General features: G+C 37.1%; 1 protein-coding gene across 2 annotated transcripts in view; it reads left to right on the top strand.

Moving 5' to 3' along the window:
- The window catches only part of HDAC9 (histone deacetylase 9), a 451614-nt gene that overhangs the window by 15511 nt on the left and 411419 nt on the right, over nt 1-24684 (top strand). For both annotated transcript variants that reach the window (XM_061356435.1, XM_061356432.1), the window contains exon 2: nt 20553-20657. In XM_061356435.1, the coding sequence (XP_061212419.1) occupies nt 20639-20657 (19 nt within the window). In that variant the 5' untranslated portion in view covers nt 20553-20638. The remainder of the gene's footprint in view (nt 1-20552; nt 20658-24684) is intronic.

The raw sequence follows: 24684 nt of genomic DNA, 5'->3' as shown, positions 1-24684 counted from the left end.
TAGAGTCTATCACAACTGGATTTCTCTTCTGCTGGATCAGACTTAAGGTACCTGTGTATGTATGCAGCCTGGAACTTTGGCTTCTCTGATTTTCATGTAAGAGCAAGTTTTGAGATGATGAATGGGAAAGGACAGTTCTCACTTCTTCAGATGTCAGCTTCCATGTTTGTACTGCTTGGCCAGGTTGTCTGGCAAATATCTAAAAGAGAATGTGTCCTCTAGGCAGAACCTGCATATCTGTATCCTTAAGTTCCTTTATGTCCAACTGGCATAATTAGTAGACAGATGTTGCATGAAGCCCCAGATAGTGCTCACAATTTTTGGATACGTAACTTTTTTAAACTTAGAATGTTTTCTTCTCCTATAGTATCTGACATTATTCATGGATCTGATGTAGGACCATGAAATTTTACTGGTAGTGTAGTTGTACATATACATGTGGCCTTCCAAATGTGTCCCAGATCCAGCTATTGCTCTATACATCTACCATCCTAAACTGTGCAAAGGGATTTTCTTTCAAAATGAAGTGGCTGTTTCCCTAATTTTCACACACACAACTTTTGGTAGAGGTTTGCCAAGGGGAGGGCTAGATATTATGGCTTGACAGTGTGGCAGCAAACATTTTTTTAGCTCAGTCCTTGAATGTTTTTCCTAGAAAGTTGCCTTTTAAATGATATCACCATATTTCTTCCTGAATTGAACATTTGAGGAAGTAGGTGAACATAGACTATTCAGCAAGTTCTACAGAAAGTCTCACATCCATAAAGACGTAAGTGAAGAACTTGTTAACAGCACTGCTGCTTCTCTGCAGTTCAAAGGGGAAGTAGCCTGCTATCGCTTGAAGGGGTCACTTCTCTGTTCAGAGCGATCATAACAATTCATCCTTCCTCCCGTGGTATTTATGGATCCCTTCTGTCAGACCTCATTTAGACTAGTTACACCATCAAATGTAGATAGGAAGACAGGTTATAATGTGGAAGAAAAAAAGGACCTCAGTTCAGCTTTTAAAATTGGCATAGATGAGTGACAAACCAAAGCTTTCTGGGCTTAGATCAGGCTTGTGCATCTAAATCAATTAAGACTCTTAAAATAAACAATAATTCATGGTTCTTAACTGTTTTCACACATTGGTAAGGGGAAATTCACCTACAGTTGCTGTGAAATTAACAGTAAGTTTACAAACAGATGAAAACCCCCCAACAAAACAGTGATTCTTTACCTCTTCCAAGTGAGCTTTAAATTTTCTGGATGAATGCTTTTTAAAATATACAACCTTGTCTTTCAAATTCTCTTTCAACCTACCTGTTTTAGAAATTGTTTGGTTTCTCCCAACTAATTTCTCCTTCCTGCTGTGTAGTTTCTTGAGTGGATTGTAAAAGCACTCATGCTGTGGTAACTGTTCCCCAGAGTAGTTTCCACAGGATCTTTTTATTGTAGTTGTACCTCTGTTGAGTCCCCATCACACTGATTGGGATTACTTTTCCAGTGTTCTTATCTTAAATTCTCAGAGAGGTTTCACTTTTCTCTCCAGGTACTTCTGCAAGTCATATGAAGACTTTTTGTCTTAGAATTCTTAAACACACTGTAGAAGTGTTTAGATACCTGAAATTTTGAATATTGCACCTTTTTTCACTTGATTAATTTCACAGGGCTTTAAACTGAACTTTCTTTCTAAAATACATCATACCCTTTTAAAATCAAATTACTGTAATTGAAAGTAATGGACTCAGTAGTAAAGTATATTTAAAACAGTGTTAAGCTAAATAAAGATTTTAATCTGCTTTTTATTAAAGCATGTGGTGTGACAATTTTAGAAAAGAATGAAATATATTATTACAATATATAAATGCAATATTATTGAATGCAGTATGTTTGTACATACATGCACCATGTATAGAGCTTAATTTCTTGCCTTTACATTTTGTTCTTTTAATGTATTTTCACATTTACTTTAAATGCTGACTAATATAGAGGAATGGTGTCACACACATAGCATCAGCAAATGGAATGCTGTAAGCAAGTTATAGTCAGTAACTAAATCAGTCCACAGAAACCTTTTGAAGAAAATGATGACACATTACCTAGATAGCAAAGCTCTTAATTTTATTTTGGGAGTTTCAATTTTCTTTTATGCCTTTTTTTTTGGTGTGTGTTTTAGTGATGAATATGACTCATATGAGATGAAGGAACCCTTTGACATTCTTGTGTTTCAGCAACAGTGGGAGTGCTGTAGTAAAAAAAAAACCACCACAACCAAACCCAACATAGATGGGGGAAGGCAAATCATTGAATTTGGTGACATCATTGGGTAGTGTTTTAAAGAGGACTTGGGAACACATCTGAACAGGTCCATCTTTGTTATATTTTTATCAAACACAAGTAAGTATGTAGACATAAATCTATATATCTATATTCAATTTATTCCTATGCTGTAGGTTAATACAGATTGACATAGATAACCAGACAAAATACTGTCTTTATCCAATCTGGTTAGAGAAGCTCAGGTTGAAAGTGGTAATGGATGAACACCTAGGACACTCAAGCAGTTGGTTGCATATCGTCTGGAGTGGGAATGTGCCTGTAAAGAAAGAAATTACAGAAAGTTGTTAAAGGTTAATCCGAGGAAGAAAAATATCAACATTGATTGTGGGTACTGCTAAACTTGTGTAAACAAAGATCTATATTGGGAACCTATATGACCTAATGAGATCAAAGGAAAGGGTTAAATATGAGGAAATCTGTAAATTTAGGGGGAAAGCTGAAACCCAAGGCTGTGGTAATATTGGCAGCTGGGAAAAATGGGTAGATGGGCAAATTAAGGTGATGAGAGAGAGCACCTGAGTAATATGATGATTACTTGTATTGGAGAAGGGCTGAGCTCATGGTGGTCAGCCTGGAGGTTGTTTTGAGAGGATGGGTATAAGGTGAACATAAAAAGGTAAGTTTTGAGAGATAGACTAGTACATTCTTTAGTTATATTTGAAGAATGTTCTGATATTGTGGGTGTGTTAAGTAGTGACAATGCTGGAAGAATGTGATTTATGTCAAGACTTAGTACAGGTGCTTATCTGGAGAGTTACTTGGGTGTAAGATGGGGTGTACAGAGAATTACTGAATTTGGAGATGTTACCAGCTCAAGTTAGCTTGTATCTGAAAAAACTGTGTAACCCTTGTGTAATCCATACTGCAATCTATGTAGGACCTGATCTTGAGCATTATGGTATGTTGATTGCTCAGCTCATTTCTTCTTTTCTTGTTTTCTTGTGTTTTTGTTTTTGTTCTTTTTGTTTGTTTGTTTTGTTTTCCATTTATTTTTAATCACAATGTTAACTTGGAAGTTTCTGAGCTTGATACAACCATGACATACTGATTAGGTGTTTAATGACGTTCGTAGTAACAGGTTTAGGTTTATTCATTACTGACCTAATCAGATTATTTGTAACAGTCAATTTACAAACTTTGTTTTTAAATGCCAGCAAGATGTAGTAGTGTTTAAGCATGAGTTTGGGTTGTGGTGGTTTAAATTTCTCTACTTATTTATTTTTACTAAATCAGTTCCTTTTTTGGTGGTGTTATGCAATGCATTTCAATGACCTTCCTTACGTAACACAGGTGTGTCAGCAATTACTCTTAAGTTTCTTTTTAGAAGCACTTAGGTGTCAAATATTGCACTATAATTGAATAAGAGTCGGTGTTTTTTTTTTGTTTTCTGTGATTATGCTGATTTTTTTTTTTTTTTTTTGTAAAGAGTAAGGTATGTTCCTAACTTCATGTTCTTGATTACTTTAATTGATTGTTTTTTGGATGACTGGGAGCAAAGTTAGCCCTTGTTAGTTTAGGTTTTTCAATCTTACAAAACTTCATAGTTGCACAAAGGTAGTTAACGAGTTCCAAGAAGCAGATAAAGACTGCTTAAGTTGTAGATAGAATAACCTGTAATAAGCACACTGGCCCTTTCAAAAAATTAGTCAAGTTTGAATTAATAGTAGGCAAACTGCTTCAAAGGGCTAAAGTAAGCCAGTGCAACAGCTTGGATGTATAATATGGAAGAAGATGTGGGAGATAGGAAATTAGAATATAAAAATTAAGAGACTGAGGATAATTTACTGTGCTGCATATGTTGTAAGACCAATGTAGTTAACCAGCAATGTATGAAAAATGGATTTAGTGTGTTTAAACAGGAGAACCAGAGTAAATTCTCTCATTCCAAGCTGCTGCATGTTTTATGCTTTTGGCGCAATTTTAGTCTGGCTGTCTACTATTCTACCATAATCAAAGCAACCTGTATGACTGATGTACCTAAAAGTGGGCCTAAATATGGCCAGTATTCTGTCATCTTAATCTCACAAGAGCTGTTACACAGAAAACTTGTAATGGCATTAGAACTATTTTTGTTTCTAAGCAAATGGATTGGTACTGAATATATGAAAGTGATATGAAGGCAGTGTGTTGCTGAAGACTAAAGGCTGCTGTTATCTGTAACCTCTTCCACCCCCCCCCCCCCCTTTTTTTTTTTTCTGTTTTAGGAAACGTGTGTCTAAAAATAGTTTTATTTGAAAGACTCGAGTTCCTCTTCCACTCACCAAATTAATTGTTGACTTCATATGATGATAGACTAGGAAATTTAGGATTTCAGAGCCAAGCCACAAGACACTTTCAAAAATACTGACAGTAAAATTTAACTTATTCTGTGTATAGAAGAACAGTTTTACTGGTAAAAGTGTTTGAACAAGAGATGGCTTTACTGAAGTAAAAATGCTGCTTGCTTGGTACTTTCTCTGTATTTAAAGGGGTGGAGGAAGGGAGATACTCAGTTTCTAGATTAACCTAGAAAGCAGAAGTCTAAATCTTGTTTTGTTTTTTTTTCTGGATCATATTGTCCAAGAATGGTGTGCAAACTAGAAGGAGAATTATTTTTCTTTTTTGGCCACTCTTAACATTTGTCAGTGATAACAAGAGATGCATTTTTTGGGTCTTTCTGTGTATTAAAAGGAAAAAAACCCAGCTTTGTAACTGAACAAAGTTAGTGGCCTAATGCCAGAAATGTGTAGCTGCAGCATCTACAGAGCTAATTTTTACCCCGAGAAGTCACAATAGGCTGCATGTTGTTAACTCTCATCAGCATAGGAGTTAAAACGAGCTATGGCGTCATTTTTACTTTTCTGTCCTGAGCACACAAAGTGGCTGCATATATCAAACTGTAGGTCGTGAATACAAGATGCATATGTCCTCCGAACATTGTGGTTTTTGGATGAGATAAGGATCCAGAGATAACAAAGACAACCAATGCCTTTCAATAGTTTCTATTGCAATAGAATCAGAAAGAGGTTATTTCTTACTCTAATGTCCTAAACATTAATAGTGGAAATAGCATTTCCACCAGTGAAATAAGCTCCAGAATTCTATATTGTTTTTATTATGGGACTGACTGCTCTCATTTTGAGAAAGCAGAGCTGTAGCTTTAAATGCCTCTCTCTCTTAATGGAGGTTTTCCTGTGGCAGGGAAACAATAATAGTACATATTTTTTCATCAAAGCAGCTGCTGTAGTCTGTAATGCATTTTCTTTGGCATTTGCCCACATTTAATTGTGACTTAGTGTATAAATATAGGTAATGAAAGCCTCTCTATACCAAGGTAAGGTGTCTTTCTCACTGACAATGCTAGCAGATACGCCCTACTTGAAAAAGGTACTGTATTATTCACAGGAATCTTATACTTTTTCTCTCTGAACCTCTTACCTAATTCTCTTGCCATATGAAGTGCATCATGAAAAAAAAACACCACATTTCTGGTGAGTTATCGGTATCTGTTACTTTTTCCTACCACAATTAGTAATAAGTCTAGAAAAAGAGCAGACACAGAACTTTTTTTTCCTGAGTCTTGGCACATTGGCTTTTTAGTCTGTGTATATTCTTGCTGTTTTGCTTGCTTTCCAATTTTATGTTGTTGTAGCTCTCTTTAGACAAATCTAAGTACAAAGTTGTTTGTGTCCAAAAGTCAATAGGGATTTGATTACAATGCTTTTAAGTATTAAAAATAAAATAAAAAATATAGTAATATCTCCATACGGAGTCCAGAAAACCTGGACATACTGTAAAATGTTTCAGTGTGGTGTTTGTTTACCAGTCTGTGGGTATGGCATACATAATACGCTCAAACATAATGATGCAGCTTCTGTTGAAACTTGTTTCTGGTTGTATTTTCAATATGGTTGGTGGTGTAACAAAACAAAAGGAGTTGGAAATCTGCGATGAGGAATCTGCAGCAGGAAATCTGCAGCTGTAGGAGCTGTCATGGACTGCGGACAGGTTGTTGGGATTCTGCCAGAAAAAATAACATAAAATCTATTTCTGTTTGTGCATTTGGATTTACTTGCTACAAGAGTTTGGCAGTAAATCCAAATGTAACACTATATTTTTAATTATTTTCTCTTATGCTTCTTGCCTCTTGTGGGGAAAAAAATCTAGGACAGCTTTCATTAACTTTTTCTATAGAAATATGGTTATTAAAATGACATGCTTAAAAGGCAGGTGACAATTAGTTTGGATACATATGCAATTTTTATAAAGAAAAAGGTGAAGATTGTATTTCTATCATTTTAAAAAATGGTTTTTCCTAGAAGTACACTGTTAAATTCTGTGTTGAACTCCTAAACTCTTTCTTTCTGATGCACTTGCAAACCCCACATCTGTTGTTTTATTTTAACTCCATCTTGCTGCAAGTTACTTAGAAAAGTTGCTTGTCATATTGCTCCTCCCCTGAAGTAGGCTGGAAACCTGGTTCTGTTCCACCTCCCTCATTTTTTGTGTCTCTTCCTGCCTCTAATGCCTTTGCTAGTCCATCTGTGCACTTTTCTAGGAGTCCCAAAGGCATAACAAGTGTTATGTTTTGTTTGACGTTAGTTTTGTTTATATTAGTTTGACAGGTGATTTTTTGATTTAGAATTGCTTCTGCAACCTGAAAATCTTTTTTTTTTTTTTAACAATGTCATACTTTCCTTTTGATTTTGAATTCTACTGGCCTCAATACAGTTGTGCAGCAGTAATTAAAATCATTGCCTTATCTAATGTTTGTGATTAATGTGTGATAGACTTGGATAAATCATAAAGTGCTATGCTACCTGCCAGGTAAGACAGGATGAGTACTCTTTCTTAATGTAAGAAAATAGTTTTTTGTTTGGTTTTTTTTTCCTTTTTTAACCCATTTTAGAGGCAATGGCAAGAATAATGCAGTCTCACTGAAGCATAAAAAGAATTATATAATTCTGTTTGACTGGTTAACGTCTGCATACCTGTTCAGTTATCCCCTCCTCCCCACAACCTTCTTCCACATCTGAGTACTCTTAAGATCATACCTTTAACAAACTGAGGGGCACTGAGTTTAACACTCGTGTTCACAGATGCAGTCTCTTCCATGGATATTCAGATTGCTGATTATGAAAGAACAGAAAGAAAAATTCCAGTGTTTAATGCATTTAAAAAACTTTATAAATTTATAACATCAGGTGCAGTGTTAGAAGTATTTGCCAAAACCATAAAGTTTTAATTCAAACTGTTTTCTTCCAGTCAGGATGGTTTGTTTAAGTGAGAACAAGTATTGAGTCACGTTTAGCTCTGAATTTGCTTGTTGTGGTTTTGTTTTCATTTGAATCAAATGGGATTTTCTTGTATATGCATAGGCATGGATTTTTTATTTTTTTTTTAATTTTTATTTTTTTGTGTGTATATTTCTTTCCTGCTCCCCCTCTCCCCATCATGTTCCCCCAAGTCTTTCATGAAACTTGGCATTTTTAGCTGTGATTTTTCTGTAAGTCTTGAATGTATTAAATCTGCAGCTCAAAACTGAATTCCAGTATTGAAAGAACAAACCCACACAGCTGAATCTGAAATTGCGCTGCATGTGAAATCTTTCAAATTAGAGTATTTGTCAGAGTTACAATCCTGAAAAGAAGAGAAACTGAGTCACTTCTTATGAAGCCCATTATTTCTTCTGTGTATATAACTAGATGGAAAAGTGCACAGATACAGAATTCATTTTATTAAATGAGATTTACCTGTAGCTTGTTGCTTTTTAAACCTTTTTCTTGGAACTGATTATCTGAACTGATACTTATATCCAAGATTTGCATAAGCCTCCTTCTAATTACGTTGATGTACAAAAATATTTGCATTAAAAATAGTCGCAAGTATATGTATATCCATAGCATCTGATGGGGGCAAAACCAATGAATTGATTTGTTGTGTGTTGGATCTTTATTTTTATCTCAACCCTCGGACACTGAGTTAGAATAGACAAGAACTTGGACAGAACGTGGGTTGTGTTGTTTTTTTCTCCCCCCTCCTCCTGCACAAGAGTTATTTTTCCATGACCTTTATGAACGCTGTTGATTTTTTGCATTATTTTGCTCTAGTACTATTGCTAAATGACAATATGCACTTGCAGCGGAGGTCAGGATTTTCTTTTAAGTTCTGCTTTCTGAGCTGAATTCATCAGCCAAGTGCATTAGTAAGTCTCTTGTGTTGTGGCTGGAAAGCTCCTGTGTGAAGGAGGATGTTATGCTACTACTATTAACATAAAAATTATCAAATTTAGAGTTTGATTTCTCCCCTCCAGTGACACTGGTGAAATGGCAGAAAACTAATTCACATGAAAATATTTTTCAGACTTATACCTGCAATCAGGTTTAACTGCCTGATGCAGAAAGTCTGTTTTCTTGGTTTGTATTCCACTGCTGAAAATGCCAAAATATTAATCAAGCTTGCATGTATGATTTAGTCCCTGCTGAACCATACTCTTAACAAATGTCAGTTTTAATCCTAAGCTTGTCTTGTGAAGACAAGTAAAGCTCTACTGTAAAGAAATCCACTGTCAAAAGACATTCAGTGTAAATGTTCGTCATATCATCAGCTTTAGTGAAAGGTTTATTTTTCTTGTAATACAATCTCTATGAAATTTCTCACTTGTCAAACAATTCAGATAACTGCTTAAACAATTAAAGACTCTGTGGTAATCGTTCTTTAGACATTGAAAAGCCAGAATTAAAGCCTAACATACGTAGAAGCTAGCACAAAGAAAATCGGTTAAGCTTTGATAAAATAACAGCAAATACATGTGTTTTTTTTTTTTCTTTAATTAGTATTATTTTTTAAAGGTAAGTTTATACGCAGGATCTCAGGTTATTTGTTCCCTGGCCTGCTTTTCCTGAGGAAAATTTGACTGAAACTTGTTTTCAATAAACAGAAAAATAATTGTCTGTTAATTAAGCAACAAAAGCTGAATGATTCCTCATGGTAAACACAACAAAAATTCTTTTGCTGTTAAGCAGACAAACCCACTGCTTCATCCTAAGTTTAAAGGGAAAATTTTCTGTCGTCTCAGATGTTTTTTAATGCATGAAATAACATTGGCAACATTTCATATTGTCTGTGAGGTACCTTTGATAGATCTTGTTTCCATGATGTATCCGTGGTGTATCCATGCATCTAATGTATCACAAGCTTGGATGCTATTTCCTTAGGTGAGAAAGCAGTACACCAGACATCAGGAGGTCATGTTTGAGATCATCTCATGTATCACAACTGTGAAAGCATCAGGCATAGCAGTTGCCTTCTGGCTGAGCTTGCTGACAACCATATCCCCTCTCCTGTGCTGATTCTCTCATCAGTTTGACTTTTTCATTTTATAGAAACCTTTCTTAGTGTAAATGTGTCAGTCACCACTCATCATTGTGCTTGGTGCCTATGCTAAACCATGTTGCCCCCCTCTACCTGATTTGTAGGCACAGATTTCAAGTTCCTTGTGGGAGAAAATCCTTTAGGTGATACATAAAGACAAGATGGCCTTGCTCTTATCCGAAATCTCTGTGTGTTGTGATGGAAGTAGCTTTCTGTAAGTGACTGATATGGCTCTTCACTTGTGTTTTATCTGTTTGTAGGTGCTTGTTTTAATTTGTATTCTTGGGACTCTAAACTACACTGGCCATGAGTATGTATTTTGCATGCCTTACTCCTGTGCCATGTTTATTTTTCTGGAAAATTTTCTGTCTAGTGGAAGTCAGAGTTACCAAAGATGCAAATATACCTGTGGATTAGAAGTTCTCTGCTCTCTTTCTGAAATACTAATTTCTCAGGTTAATGTTTTAAGGCAAATAAACAATAAAATAAAATAAACAATAAAATTCAGAAACTTTTTTAAATTATTTTTTCCCCTAAAATAATATCTTGCATCATTGCTTAGACCTTCTCAAAATCAGAAATATATATATGTATAGAAGAGGACAATAATTTCAATTTAAATGAGGTAACACTTGTACAGCTTCTTGAATATGCATGTGTCACTGAATAAATGCATCCAGTGTCAAATACTATAGGTGGGAAGGCAGTGCACATGAGACATCAGAAGGCCATGTTTGAGACCTGTGTTCTACAATCCCCATGAATAAACTAATTCAAGAACACTGAGCATGGTGTGGGAGCTTTTTTCCATCTCTTGACATTTGAGGAAGGTTTTAATAACTTTTAAAAGTCCGTTAAGTAGCAGAGTACTGAATGCCTTACTAAGTGGTTTGAATCCTGGGTGGGACATCTAGGTCCTAATTTAATGGAAGTAGCAACAGTGGTTCTGGAGAAACCATGGACAGACAGCTTTGTAGATTCTGGAAGGGCTGGAGACTAGAAAACCTTGAGGTTTGTCTGGATTCATTCAAACCAGGTGTCAAAGCAAAGCTTACACAGACATACTCATATGTGTGCTCTAAAAATACAAGCTGTTTGCAAATCAGGTTCTGTTTAGTGTGATTATCTGTGCTAATACCTGCACATAACCACAACTAACATGAATTTGGGGTTTTCAAGGGTATTTAGCTGTAACTTAACTCTAGCCTTTTTGAAAGCAGTGGTAATATTCCCAAGTATTTATATTTATCTTTATAATCACATCAGAGTATATAATTATTAGATATTGAGGAAGATTTCTGTGGAAGAGAGAATGTTCTTTTGTCGTAAAACACGAAAAACTTTATTGCAGTGTGTCTCAGTGAAATGAAATGAGTATACTGAAAGTAAAGTTGTGGTTGTTTCAAATAATATTTTTGTAATGTCTGAGAAAGTTTATACATGAAGCTGCTCCCTTTATTTTATTTATTTTTATTTTTTTTTGTTTAAGGAGCACATATCCTCATGCGTTCTTTAAGAGCTGAGAAGGAAAGGAAGACTGATTACTTCAGAGGGTAATTCAGAACCCATGCCAGCTGTCTGAGATTCCCTTCAGAGACTTTCTCTTCTAGATAAGTAGTCAGGTAGTCTCCTCCTGTAGAGTGTAGGCCAGACAGACTCCCATAGGGTGGCTGATATTTCTTGTTGTTTCATGAGATGCCTTCTGTTTTTTTAATTATGATATTGCAGAAACACAAGAGTTCATTTTTATATGAAGCTTTGTTCTGTTGCGTTCTAATTATGAAATTTCCCTGTTGTAAGTATTCAGGTGCTGTGCATCTCGAATTAAAACATAGTTAATTAGTTCATATGCTGCCCTTTACTTGGAATGATACTGTACATATGGAATAGATGAAAACTGTGTTACTGTCTGTCTAAAGTTCTCTATCAGTAGCTGTGTGTTACTTAGCATACTATGGGGCAAGGTTCAGTATCATTTGAAATGTGGCTCAGTTTGAGAAAAAAGGAGTGCTTGAAAGAAATTTAGTTTTTAACTAGTGAAAAGACAGCTGTAAAGCAAGGCTGAAATACTGTGAACTACATATTACAGGCTCAAAGGGTTTCACGGGTGCTCTATTTGCTGCCTATTTCTTGTTCCTTTGAAAGAATGTTTCTAGTTTTAGTGCTCTGAATCAGGTTGGGTTACCTGAAGCCGTGGGAAAAGTCATATATTAATGACACAAATGGAAAAAATTTACAAGCTTGCTTTGTTCTTCTTGTGTAAGCCCACTTAATAAGAATGTATGTTGGAGTGACGGGTTTTTATTCAATGTGTATGCATATATAGAATAAACAGTCCATCATTTTTCCTTATTCCTTCCTGATAATTGATAATAAATTATCGGTTAAAGAAGTTTTGCTTTCCTCAGTATTCCCTGAAGTAAGATAGTTTATTTCAGTAGCGCAGAGCTTGCAGTGCTCATGTAACCCTCTGTACTCCTGCTGTCATTTAAATTTGCCTTTGCTCTCCACAGAAGTCTGCTGAAAATTTTTCAAGGGCAGATTTAAGAATTTAGAAAGCATTTCTAAGTTTTGTCTGAGGCTTCCTTTCCAGGAGCCTGGATAATTAGTTTTGGTAGTGGTGGGTAGGAGAAGCAACATGAAAGAAACCTAGAATTTGAGATTTCCTTCAAAATAATGTGGACTGTAAAATTTCTCGTACTGGCTCACTTTGTCCAGCTTTTTGAGGAAAAAGAAAAATTCATAAGAGACAAATGCTTTCCTTCAGTTATGCTTATCTGGCGGAAGTTCCTGCATGCCATTGTATGTGGAGAGAGGACTATACCCATTTTCTTTACTACCTACAAGGGCTATTCTTTGTGTGTCTTGAAGCAGAATGGCTGAGGCTGGAGAGCATCTCTAGAGATTGTTTAAGTCAATTCCCATGCACAAAGGACAGTCAGCTGTAATAGGCTGGTCAAGGCCACGTACGCTTAAGTTTTGAACATCTCCAAGGATGAAAACTGCACAGCCACTCTGGGCAACCTGTTCCAGTGAAAAGAGTTTTTGTTTGTTTCTTTCTTTCTTTCCTTATATTTAACTGGATTTCTTCATGTCTCTGCTATTTTTTTTCATTGCTAGCCACTAAACTTCAGTTTAGAACTAGTATCTTTGCTTGTGAGCTACTGTTAGGGTGTAGAGAAGAATTAACTTCTGATAGTTCCATCCCTCTTTCATCAGGCTTTGTGAAGAATCTGAGAAGTCCATTATATTTCCCTAGCTCCAGCAGAGCCTATTGGCAGGACTCTGGGAATGCAGGAGAGAACTCCTCCTCTCTGAAGGTGGCTGCATATGTTGATTAGTGATACAATCTTGGCAGTAGTTATGTATTACAGTGGTTCACATGGTGGAAGTCAAAATTTGTGCTTCAGTGACCTCCTAATTTTCTGATTCTTTTTTTTTTCCCTAGCAGAAGTTCTTTTTTTGTTTCCAAAATGGTTTTAAGCAACACTGATTGAAATCTGACATAATAATAATAAAATCAAAATGCGGACACAGAGGGTAGCCTATCTCGTGTTTGCTGTTTGCAGTGAAGGCGTCGCAGGCCAGTACCTCACCTGGAGAGGTCCCTTGTAGTCCCTGGTAGTACTTGATGCAGCTCAACATCAGGTTGCAGGGCACAACCTGATGGCTCTTGGTGAGCCAGGGAGCTAATGTGGAGGAGGAAACAGGGCTGTTTAAGCTGCAGCAGACTTATTTCTGCAGCTGCATGGTGAACAAGTTAAAAAACCTGATGAGGCTGGAAAAAAAAAGGTTGGTTTTAGCTAGATTATATTCCAGCTGGCTTCACTGGGAAATGCAGTAGAAGCTTGTGCCAATTTGTTGTAATTGGCATAGCAGAAGTCCAGCCAGCTGCTTGGGAGCATATTATTTAGTCCTGATGATAAAGGCCTAAGACTCGTCTTTGCTGGAATGCATCATCTCATACTGCTTTTTAGAAATCTTGTTTGCTTCATCTCTGTAGTAGATGGTGATTGTAAAACGGATTGACCAAATGTCTGTATGGCTCTCTTGCTTGCTTAAGAGAGCTTCAGAAAGGAGGATTTGTCTTATGGAAAGAAAACTGAGCCTTCCCACTTAAAACAGTGTGAGCAGTATGCTCAGTGTGCTCACACTGTGTGAAGCTTCAAAACTTGTTGCTTGAGGAATACTGAACCTTCAAAGAAACATACTGCAAAATTGTTACAGACTTCAGAAAGTTTTTAAGTAGATAACTAATTAAGAATAAGATACTCGAATACCTGTTGCAAAGTACTCAATCATGCACTGAGTTCTGGATACTGAAGGCTTTGCTGTGGAACCACTAAATTCGTACTGAAAGCAGTTATATGCCCCAGTATCTATTAGAAGGGATTTTGGTAATGCTGCTAATAAATCTGCACTGTACTTGCATATAAAGGTCACAGCATAATAGCATTGTGCTGCATAATGTCCTGGCTTTAGTTCAGCTTATTCTTACTTTGTGTTTGTAAACCAAATACAATAAAAGTGGAATAAAACAGCATATAGCCATTGGCTCTGTGTGAGCTGATGTCTTTAAGTCCTTCATGTTTAGAATTCATGCAAACATTTCTCAGCACACATGTTCTTATTTTTTCCCCTTTTTGTAGTGACATAGAATCGTTTAGGTTAGAAAACGCCTTTTAAGATCATCCGGTGCAACTGTTAATGAGCACTTCCCAATCCACCACTAAACCATGGCTCTCAGTGCCTCGTCTACATGTCCTATAAACACCTTCAGGGATGGTGGCTCAACCACTTCCCTGAGCAGCCTGTTCCGATGCTTGACAAGCCTTCTGGTGAAGGAATTTGCCCTAATATCCCATCTAAGCCTCCCCTGGCCATTTCCTCTTGTCCTATGGCTTGTTACTTGTGAAATACAGTTCACATGTCAGCTTACTTCCTAATAAAATTTTGGAGGTTCATATGAAGTTAGAAGGGTTGGATTTGGCACTCTGGGTTTGGCTTGTGTGGGTGAAATTCACTTTTGTAAAAGTTCACTGTAATTCGTTTTCTTGTCTTCATGTTGTCATGCATTTATTATTTTTGAAGTTCTATAGCTTGATTTTTTTCCCCATCTGATTTTTATTATATACGGTACAAATCACTTCAAGAATTTTTTTTATATCTTTCATTGGAAAGACACGTTCCTTTTTAACCATTGCATTTTTCATGTCCTGTAGAGAACAACTGTTGTTATTTTGTTTATTTTTTAGGGTTTTTTTTAAGCCTTTCACATTTCTTTTAATTGTGCTTTTTGCTAAACTGCTCTTGAAACAGCAGAATTCATACCAATTCTGACAGGTATTTTAGATGCTTAATTTTTGACATGCAAATTGTGAGAAGTGATTACTGTTCCTTCCTTGTGATACTTAAGGTGAATGGCCCCCAGCCTTTTGATCTTAATTTCGAGAACAGTTTTGTTGATAAGTATCTTGAGAGCTCTTTTAAAACAATACATGCAGCAGAGAATTAACTAGATGTGTTATTAGGGGTGCCAACCTGTCATGTTCAGAATTTAATGAAGCTTATAATACCATATTTTAATCCACAAAAACTTTCACAATGATTTTCAAAAATTAAATTAAATTAAATGATTTTTTAAACCCCTTTACAAATAGACATATTTTGGAGCTGTGTAAAAAAAAAATCTCTTCTGGAAGAGAAAGATCTGGAAAGTGCCTCCAAAATGTAGTTTTGAAAAATGTGTGCCTATGGATTTACTTCAGAAGTTCTTGTGAAAATTTAATCTTGGGGAAGAGGGGAATAGAACTATTTGTTTAATCTGAATTTTGTGAATCTGTATTCATTGCATCCTGTTTCAGAAACCCAGTTCCCCAAAGAATTTTGGAGTATAGGTGCAAGACAGAAAAAAAGGTAGTTATGGAATATCTTGTGAGTTTTGGGACAGCACAGTGGGAGATGACAGTTTAAAGGAATGGTATTAACTTGAAATATTACTTGTGTTTAAAAATGTTGTAGCTATAGAAAACATAAGGTTTATGGTGGCCAGTGGGCATGAAGACCTACATTCCATCTTGCACTGTTCTTCTGTAGCAGTTTCTAAGATGCATCAAGCCTTGGAGCACATAAACCATTACATTTCCTTTGAAGAAAAAGGAGAAGGTTCATTGTTCCTGGATGAGCAAATGTAAGTCACTGATATGTGGCATCACATTCAGTGACAAATCTGAAGGTAGAAGTTAATTTGCGGTATATTTTGCTATAGCTGGATATGCCCAAGTTGTTAACAAGTAAAGGATGAATTACCATTCAGCTAAAATGGAATGCTTTGGGGAAGTGCAAGTAGTCTGTACTAAATCCTGGAGCCGCTTGCTGTACCTTAGTATCTTCAAGACTTAGAATCATAGAATGAATCAGAGAATGGTTTGGGTTGGAAGAGACCTTAAGTCTCACCTAGTTCCAACCCCCTGCCATGGGCAGGGACACCTTCCACTAGACTGGGTTGCTCCAAGCCCCATCCAACCTGTCCTTGAAGCACTGCCAAGGATGGGGCATCCACAGCTTCTCTGGGCAGCCTGTGCCAGTGTCTCACCACCCTCATAGCGAAGAATTTCTTCATAATATATAATATAAATCTACCCTCCGCCAGTTTAAAACCATTTCCCTTGTCCTATCGCTCCATGCCGTGGTAAAAAGTCCCTCTCCAGCTTTCTTGTAGGCCCCTTTTAGTTACTGGAAGACTCTTACATGCCTTCTTTTCTCACTTGACTGCTCCGATACTGTGTGATGATTTTTGTGGGTGGAGGTAAAGTGCAAATGCATCTCCCAAGGACCGTAGCACCCCACATGAAATTATAATGTACTGTGGCCAGTGCTATGCTTTTTTCCTTTGGTAACATTAAAAAATTGCTAACATTAAAAATGTGGCACTGCAGTTCATAGTGTCTGATTTACACTATGACATTGCTTCAGTAAAAGGAATGAAATGAAGCATGTCAGCATATCAGAAATGTATTTGAATGTGATGAGAGTGTGTTGTGAGTATAATTATGTATATGATGATGTGGAATTTTTCATGGTTCTGTATGTGAGCTTTGAAAATATGAGCCTTGTATCATATTTGCAAGGAATTGTTAAAACTAAACCTGAACAACAACATTCAGCTTAGTGAAAGCTTTGCACTTACGAGAAATACATGGAAATAGAGTATCAGGCAGGCTGCCAACCCCCACTTCATAAAATATAAGACTACCAGTGCAGCTGAATTTACAGAATTCCTTAACAGAAATCTTTTTGTGGGGACCCCAGCAGAATGCTTTCTTATACAGGAGTTATTCTCAGTAGGTTTAACATCTATGAATATTCAGTGCTGATTCTGTCTATGGTGATCTTAAAAGGGAAAAATCCTTAACTTCCATACTGAGCAATCACAGAGTAGCTGAGGTTGGAATGGAGCTCTGGAGATACCTGCCCATGCCCCAGTTAAGGCTGGGTCAACTACGGCAGGTTGCCCAGGATGGACAGCCTCCAAGGATGGAGACTCCACAAGGTAGCTGGGCAGCATGTTCCTGAAATGTTTGGACTCAACAGCAGGGAAAAAGTGCCTTCTAATGTTTAAATGGAATTTTGCATGCTTCAGTTTGTGCACATTGCGTCTTTTTCTGTCACTGGGCGTCACTGAGGGAGTCTGGCTCTGGCCTCTGCACTTCTGTTTACCTAGTGGCTCTGTTATGGAGCACCTCCTTTTCCCTTGACCTTGGTGTTCTTTCTCGCTTTTTGTTCCCTTCCTCCTCCCTTCCCTCCCACTCCCCCCACTGTCTTCTGCCCTTAAATATGTTTTCACAGAGGCTCCACAAGCTTGGTTATGGGCTAATAAGCTTTATCCTGTGGTGGGGCTGTTGCAGGACTGACTAGACTGGCCGTGACTGACATATGGCAGCCCTTTACAGAGAAGGGCTTCCCACAGAAGCCACCTCTGCAGCTGTCTGCCCTTCACCTCCCAAAACCTTGCCACATACATTCAATAGACCCATTATCTCATTGAAGTCCCTCTGAATGGAAGCACAACCATCTGCTCTGTCAACTACTCCTCCCAAATTTGAATCATCTGTAGAATTGCAGAGGGTATGCTCTCTACCATCAGCCACGTCCTCAATGAAAAGTGGTCTTGGCACCCTGGGTACTCTAAGTGACTGGCCTCCAGCAGGCCTTTGGACTGCAGATCACAACCCTTTGAGCCTGGCAGCTGAGACACTTTTCAGCCTTTTCAGCTACCCTACTGTCCACTTATCTGTATTTCACAATTTGTCTGTGAGGATGTTATGGGAGACAGAGCTGAAAGCCTTCCTAAAGACAGGGTAAACAACATTCCCTTCTCTCCTTTCCTTTCGTCTGTGTTGCTAGTCATTTCATTGTAAAAGGCTCTTGGGTTGTCCAGGCATGATTTTCCTTAGTAAATATATGCTGTCTGGATCCTATCACCTTCCTATCTTTCACATGCTTGGAAATTGTTTCCAGAATTATTTGTTCCATCACCTTCTTAGAAACTGAGGTGAGGCTGAGTGGCTTGTGGATCTCTATTCTCTTTATTGTTCCTGAAGACAGGAGTAACACTTGCCTTTTTACAGCTTTTGTGAACCTTCCTTGATGGTCATAACCTTTCAAAAGTAACCTGGGAGTGTCCTTGCAGTGATACTGTCCAGCTCTATCAGTGCTCATGGCAGCATCCATCCCATCAGGTCACATGGTTTTGTGTATGTTTAGCTTCTTAAGTCTTGCCTAACCTGATCCTTCTCCAAGATTAAGTGTTCCTTGCTGCAGAAAACCATGGAAGAGCTAAGAAGTAACTTCTTTCTGCTGAGTTTCAGCAAAGCTGATATCGATAACCCAGTAGTTTAGAATGTCTGGGACCATAGTTTTGGTGGAGTATGGAATGTCAGTATATGCACTGACAGGAGTGTGCCATGCATAGTCACTGATCTCTCTCCCTCTCCTTCACTTCCTTCTCTCCCCACCTCAACTATCCCAGTTTCTTGCAATTATCTTTATTGGGGAAAAAATGAAGATGCTTTTGTGAGGTGAGAGCTTAGCCATTTGTGCACAGTCTGAGCTGACTGCATCTGGACATACTAGCTTCATACATCTATTTAGATGGGGGATCTACATGAAATGAAATTAGGCAAAATTATAGTTTTAGCTGTGGTGATAATAATTGTTTTCCTTTGAATATTGTCAAATTCTAATGTCCAGAATTTTATATTATGTTTAGTTTAAAATTCTACAAAAATTTGGTGTTGTAATGTCCATAATTAAGCATTAATATAAATTTCTTTAGTTTCTATGAGATACTGCATAGTCACATCTGAGGCTGGGTACTAAGTGAATGGATAGATAGTGGATTCACTGGAAAATGTTATGCATGGTCTGTGTAGCTGCTAAGATAATAATGAGCTGTCTAAAATCAAATAAAATCTTAAAACTCATCTAGCCTGAATTGTGCCTTGTCTGTAGTTATATTGACAAATTTTGGAGCTATACGGGGAAGGTACTCGCCTGCCTCAGTCATGATAAAGATGACACTGAACAGAGGTTTTAGATTAGGTTAATGATAGAGACTTCCTTTTAACAGCAATTCCATCTGATATTTGATGAAATTTGATGCATGAGATAAACAAGGGAAAGTTAATTAGGATTTTCATTGTAATAACATGAATTTTAATTTTATAGATACTGCCTGTGGAAGTACTGGATGTGTCCAAATATCAGGCCTGTTTGAGCAGGCTACTTTAGTGGCCATAAAAGCAGAAGCTGCTTATTTAAATGTGTGATTTCCCTTTCTTGAATGATAATGGTGCTAAACTTAAATGATAATTCTTGGTTAAAATGTAATTTACTATCTGAAATTTGGCTGAGCTCACTTAAAACTAAATGTGCAGTTGGTGGTTTAAAAAAAGTGTCAAAAGCTGCTAAAATATTCAACACTAAGAATATCTGACTACTTAGATGCTTCTGGAGCAGTGGCTGAATAAGATAGTCACAGTCGTCGTAATTCATTACAACCTTCTCCTCTCATGGTGCTGTTTTTATCATGCTTGAATGAAAATAGATTTTAGTTCTCTGAAAGCCTTTTGTCTGCAGCTTTAATCTTTCAGCAGATGGGAGTATCAGAGCAACATTTTTGCCTCTGCTTCTGCATTGAACTGAGAATGTCGCAGGACTGTGAAAGGATTCAGCCAAATTGCAGAACCTTCCTTGCCTTACTCTTGAGCAGCCCACGCTATTAGTGACTGTCTTGGTGGTGTCAGAGATGCCATTAGATAGTCATGGGAGATCCATTCAACTGTGCTAATTATTACAACAGGTTCTATTCATGAACTGTGTGAGCACTGGAGGTTAAGGAAGTAGTAGCTATTCCAGAAAGGCTGTTGATTGCAGATCTGCTTCTGCACATTCATATTTCAGTTCAGACTGCAAATGTCTACATTAGGAGTAAAACTAGGAATTGGGCACTGTTTAGCCATAACGATATACTCCACCTATTTCTTCCTTAAGTCTTTCAAAGTAGTTCATATAATTCCTTATTCCTAGTGGAAAGAGAAAGGATCATTTACTTCTTTACTCTGGTATTGTTATGTGACTGTAAATGGGTTTTAATGCAAATTTGTATCTGAATCAGAACTACCCTGAGACTAGAGGATTTTTAAAATTTAGTCTTGTTTTCAGTGGTCGTCGGCTTTTCAGTTTATAGCAAAAATGTGTGTAAAGGAATCTCTAGGGTAAGAGATTTCGTATGTTCTTGTGTTTGATGTTAATTATAATCTTATAATGTTGTTAACATGTACCCAAAGTTGTTTTTTCTTCTTTATTTTATTCAGATCCACCCCACTTCTGGAAGAACCTCAAAGTCTGAAGAACCTGCCACGGTTTACAGTGTCAACAAGTTACCATTCCATCAAGAGCAATGAGCTCCACAACACCAGGTCAGTTTGTTTATATTTATACCTCAATCTTGCATTACACTGTCCTGTATTGGTATGTGTGGGAATACAGGTGACCTGCCAATAACCTCAGGCAGTCGAAGACATGAGGGACGTAACCAGAACAGCTGTAAAACATCACAGATGTGAATACCCAACATTGGTATGCAGCATATCCTGTATGGGTGGGCACTAGGTGATAAACAAAGATAATGTAAATTATAGTGTGGGAACTCATCAAAGCTTAGCTAGTGCAAAAGCACACAATAATAGCTGAATAGTTAAGATCTAAAAATACCTTGTCTAAAAATAGCTCGTGTGATTTTGTATAAATATGGCAAGATGCTCAGTAAAAGTGATTCAGTTTGCACACGCATTCTGTCTCCGTCTCATACTTCGCTGGAGGTATGTACATAATTCTTTGTTGATACAATGGATTTGGCAAGTTACTGTTATGCCACCTGCACTTCATAAGATATGTCTGCTTTATAAAACAGGATAATGGCAATACATGCACTTTGGCTGTTTTGGGGGTACCTTATGTCTGTTGAATTCTAAAGCCAAGATAATCCTACAGTCCTTTCAAAACATGTTTTTAGAGTTTATTAAGAAAACTGAATAATCGTGTTTGGCCATGAATAGACATTTTAAAACATTTGAATTCTTAATATTTGTATTTAGTCATTAATTTATTTTCTGCCTTTGCACAGTTGCTTTAAAGAAAGACTGCAAGTGGTATTCTGTTATTTTCAATTTTTTTTTAGCTCTAAAGTCATATTTGCCCACATTGGGCATACTCTGCAGAGCATCTTTCTTTAAGGATTCATAGTTAACAATGGTCTCTGAGCCTGCTGTATCCAGTTCCTGAAAATTGAGTTACTGCAAGTTCACCTGATAGAAAGTGTGCTATTACTAGCTGTACCCAATGTTTAAACTTCTAAGAAAACAGAATGCTGCATATGGAACACGGCTTGACTTCAGTTCTTTTGAGGAGTGCGAGTCCTGAATTCAAATCTGTGCAATGTCCCATATGGTTCACACTTTTTTCACCCACATTTGAAGTATCTATTTCTAGTATTGTTGGTACAGGTGGCTTATTTAAGACTGCTTTGGTTTTGTGCAAACAGCCTATAAAAGCATCAGGGAAAACACTGTAATAGTTAGTGAGCTGTATTTATCTGCTCGATGCCCATCTCATAGAAATGTAATTCACAGGGGATTTTTTAAGAATTGTTGATTGTAGTGTTGAAAATTGGCAATAACTGCTTCTACAGTAAATGGAGTCAAGCATCGCTGGGTTTCATACTCAGCCTCTCTTTCTGCAGTGCAAATTGGGGCATGCGGTGAATTACCAGTATAAAGCATGATGAGGCATTCAGCAGAAGGGCATGTCTTTGTCTTTATCGCAGTGGTTACTAACATGGAATAGTCTTGTACTTCCCTAAACAAGCAGTTTAAATTCTGAGATACTCCAGTTGATTTAGTATCTTTCTAATGTTTTTTATCTTGCATTAGATACAGTCTGTGTAAATAGCCAAAAATGAAATTGTCTCTCATAAAAAAAGAATAATTTATCCATCACTCTTACTTCTATGAAGGAACAAATTATAAATGTGCATTCGTGTTTGCTGTCTTTCCAAATTCAGTAAAGGAGAAACATTAAATACAACCAGATTATCTGTAAAGTTATTTAGACACTTCTGAAGCATTGCCTTCAGTAGGAGCTAGGTGCCTAAATATCTTTGCATATTGTCCTTTGTATCCCTCATCATGAGATTTTGCCTGTGAAAGCTCTGCGTTGCTTCACCGGCCATGTCAAAACACCTCTGTGGCATGTACACCATTGCAGAGTTTAAGGGCAGCATAACCCAGGGGATCCTCATTTTAATTTTCCTCAGTGGAAGAGAAATGAGGCAGGATTTATTTGGACCAAAGTCTCCCATCCTGCTCAAAGTAAATGCTGTGGACTAAAGGAGAATGGTTGTCTTCATGTGGCATCTCTTCTGCCCCCCTGATTGCGGGAGTCTGAGATGCGTTTTGTGTAGTGTTTTGTCACCTTTTGGCAGTTACTCAGATTTTTCTTTTCGTCACTGTCAGTATAATAGGCTGGTAGGAATAGAGTGATAGGAAAGGCCTCCCACTTCTATGAGCAGTTAACCTTGATTACTAAATATTTTAGAAGGTAAAAATTGCTGTGTTTTCTTTTTGCATCCACATTAACTGGATTCAGTCTTCCCAGTTGTTTTCAAGCATGCGTGTTTATTCATATGTGGCCAATATAATTTTGTCCCATTGCATTTTGTATTGCTTATGTTTCTTTCTCCTGAAGTTTGTTTTTGTGAAGGTGAAACTTTTTGAGATAAAAAGATAGGAGGAGGGTACTTCCATCCAGCTTTAAAAGTCCCTTTCAACACAAAGTATGATTCTGTGATTCAACTTCGTATTTGTAATTTGAAATTATAAATATGTATCAAGATGTACTTATTTCACTTGTAAAGACTCTGCAATAGTTGCAGAAGCATCCTTAGTATTCCACTAGAAAAATTAATTGGATTGGCACTGACATGAGCAGCTCGTTCCTGTGGTGGTGAGCATGTGGAAGGCAGTTATTGCATTTATGGCATATAGTTAAAATGGCAAAAGCTTGATGGAGATGTGACTAATGTTAGAATAGGGGTATTCTGCTCTTGCCTTTTTTGCTCCTGAGAATCTTGTGCTTCTTCAGGGAATAGGTTGCTATATTCAGTGATGGCCAGTGGTTAGGGCAGTTTAAAATAATTTCTAAGCAGGAAACTTAAAACACTCCCATTTAATGCAGATAGTAGTTTAAAACACTCTTTTTCTATTGTGTAATACAAGGATGCTACCTCATTTGAATACCAATCTGTCTATACCAATCTATATACCAATGTATAAGACCCGTGAATATTTCCATAATATATTGTAAATATCAATATTTTAGGTCAGGTTGTAGGTTACAACAGAATGGTAGATGCACATTTTCATTTTACAGTTTGTCTAGCCCACATGCATAAAGGTTGTGTATGTACTTTCACACATGCTGTTTACTCAGAAGATAAGTAAACTTAAAGAAAAGAGAATAAAGAATAAAAAAAAAAGCAAGAGAAAAACTGAAAAAGTGGTGCTATTCTGTAGATGAATGGTACAGGCCAACCCACTTCATGAATGGCTTGTTCTGTCAATTAAAATAAGTCTGAAATACTGTAGAAAGCTTCAAATGTTATGTGCTATGCTAAATTTCTCTGTACTCTTACAATGTGAATGCTAAGTGGAGAAAATACTTATTTCTTTAAAATTACCTTTATACCTTATTGTCAGAAAGTCTATTGAAAAACCTGATGTGGAACAAGTGAAAACTGTTCTTGTTATATTCAAATGTTATCTGAGGAACTTCTTTGGATAGGGTTTGTTTTTAGCAGCAATGCACCTAAGAATTTCCTTGCATTTTATGATGCAATGAAAGGGTCTCCAGTGTAGCATTGTCTACTTGCAACAACACTGTAACCTGTTAAACTGATCTCAACTCTGTGAACCTTAAGGGACCAGGCTCTTGCTAATCTGCAGAGCTGTAAAGCAAATGCTGAATCCCAACAGGGGAAGGTGCTGATGTTTGGTTGTTTGCTTTGCTTACAAATTGTGAGATCATTAAGGAAATGTTTGCATCCCGTGGCCATAGTGTGTTTTGAACTCATCTTGTGCGCATAAAAAAGCATTGGACAGAAGAAGAAAATGTTTATTTGCTCTTACAGGAAATAGTTAACTTACTGTTTAGAGAGACTTTATTTCTCAGATGTATTTTGGGGTTATTTGTCTCTAACCTCACAGATGTATTTTGGGGTTATTTGACTCTAATACTCACAGATGTATTTTGGGGTTATTTGTCTCTAACCATCTAATATTTTGCAATATATCTTCTAGTAGCATGGTACTGTGGGGATTTTGTCTGTTGTGTGCCTACCACCAATTTCCAAGGATTCTAACACTTGCAGAGGATGTTATTCTTCTGAAC

This window comes from Neopsephotus bourkii, unplaced genomic scaffold, assembly GCF_033783945.1.
Source record: "Neopsephotus bourkii isolate Nb327-2 ecotype Australia unplaced genomic scaffold, CSIRO-AGI_Nbou_v1 NB_855, whole genome shotgun sequence".
Classification (NCBI taxonomy): domain Eukaryota; kingdom Metazoa; phylum Chordata; class Aves; order Psittaciformes; family Psittacidae; genus Neopsephotus; species Neopsephotus bourkii.
The sequence above is the reverse complement of the archived record's forward strand: the minus strand, read 5'-3'. Positions and strand labels throughout refer to the sequence as shown.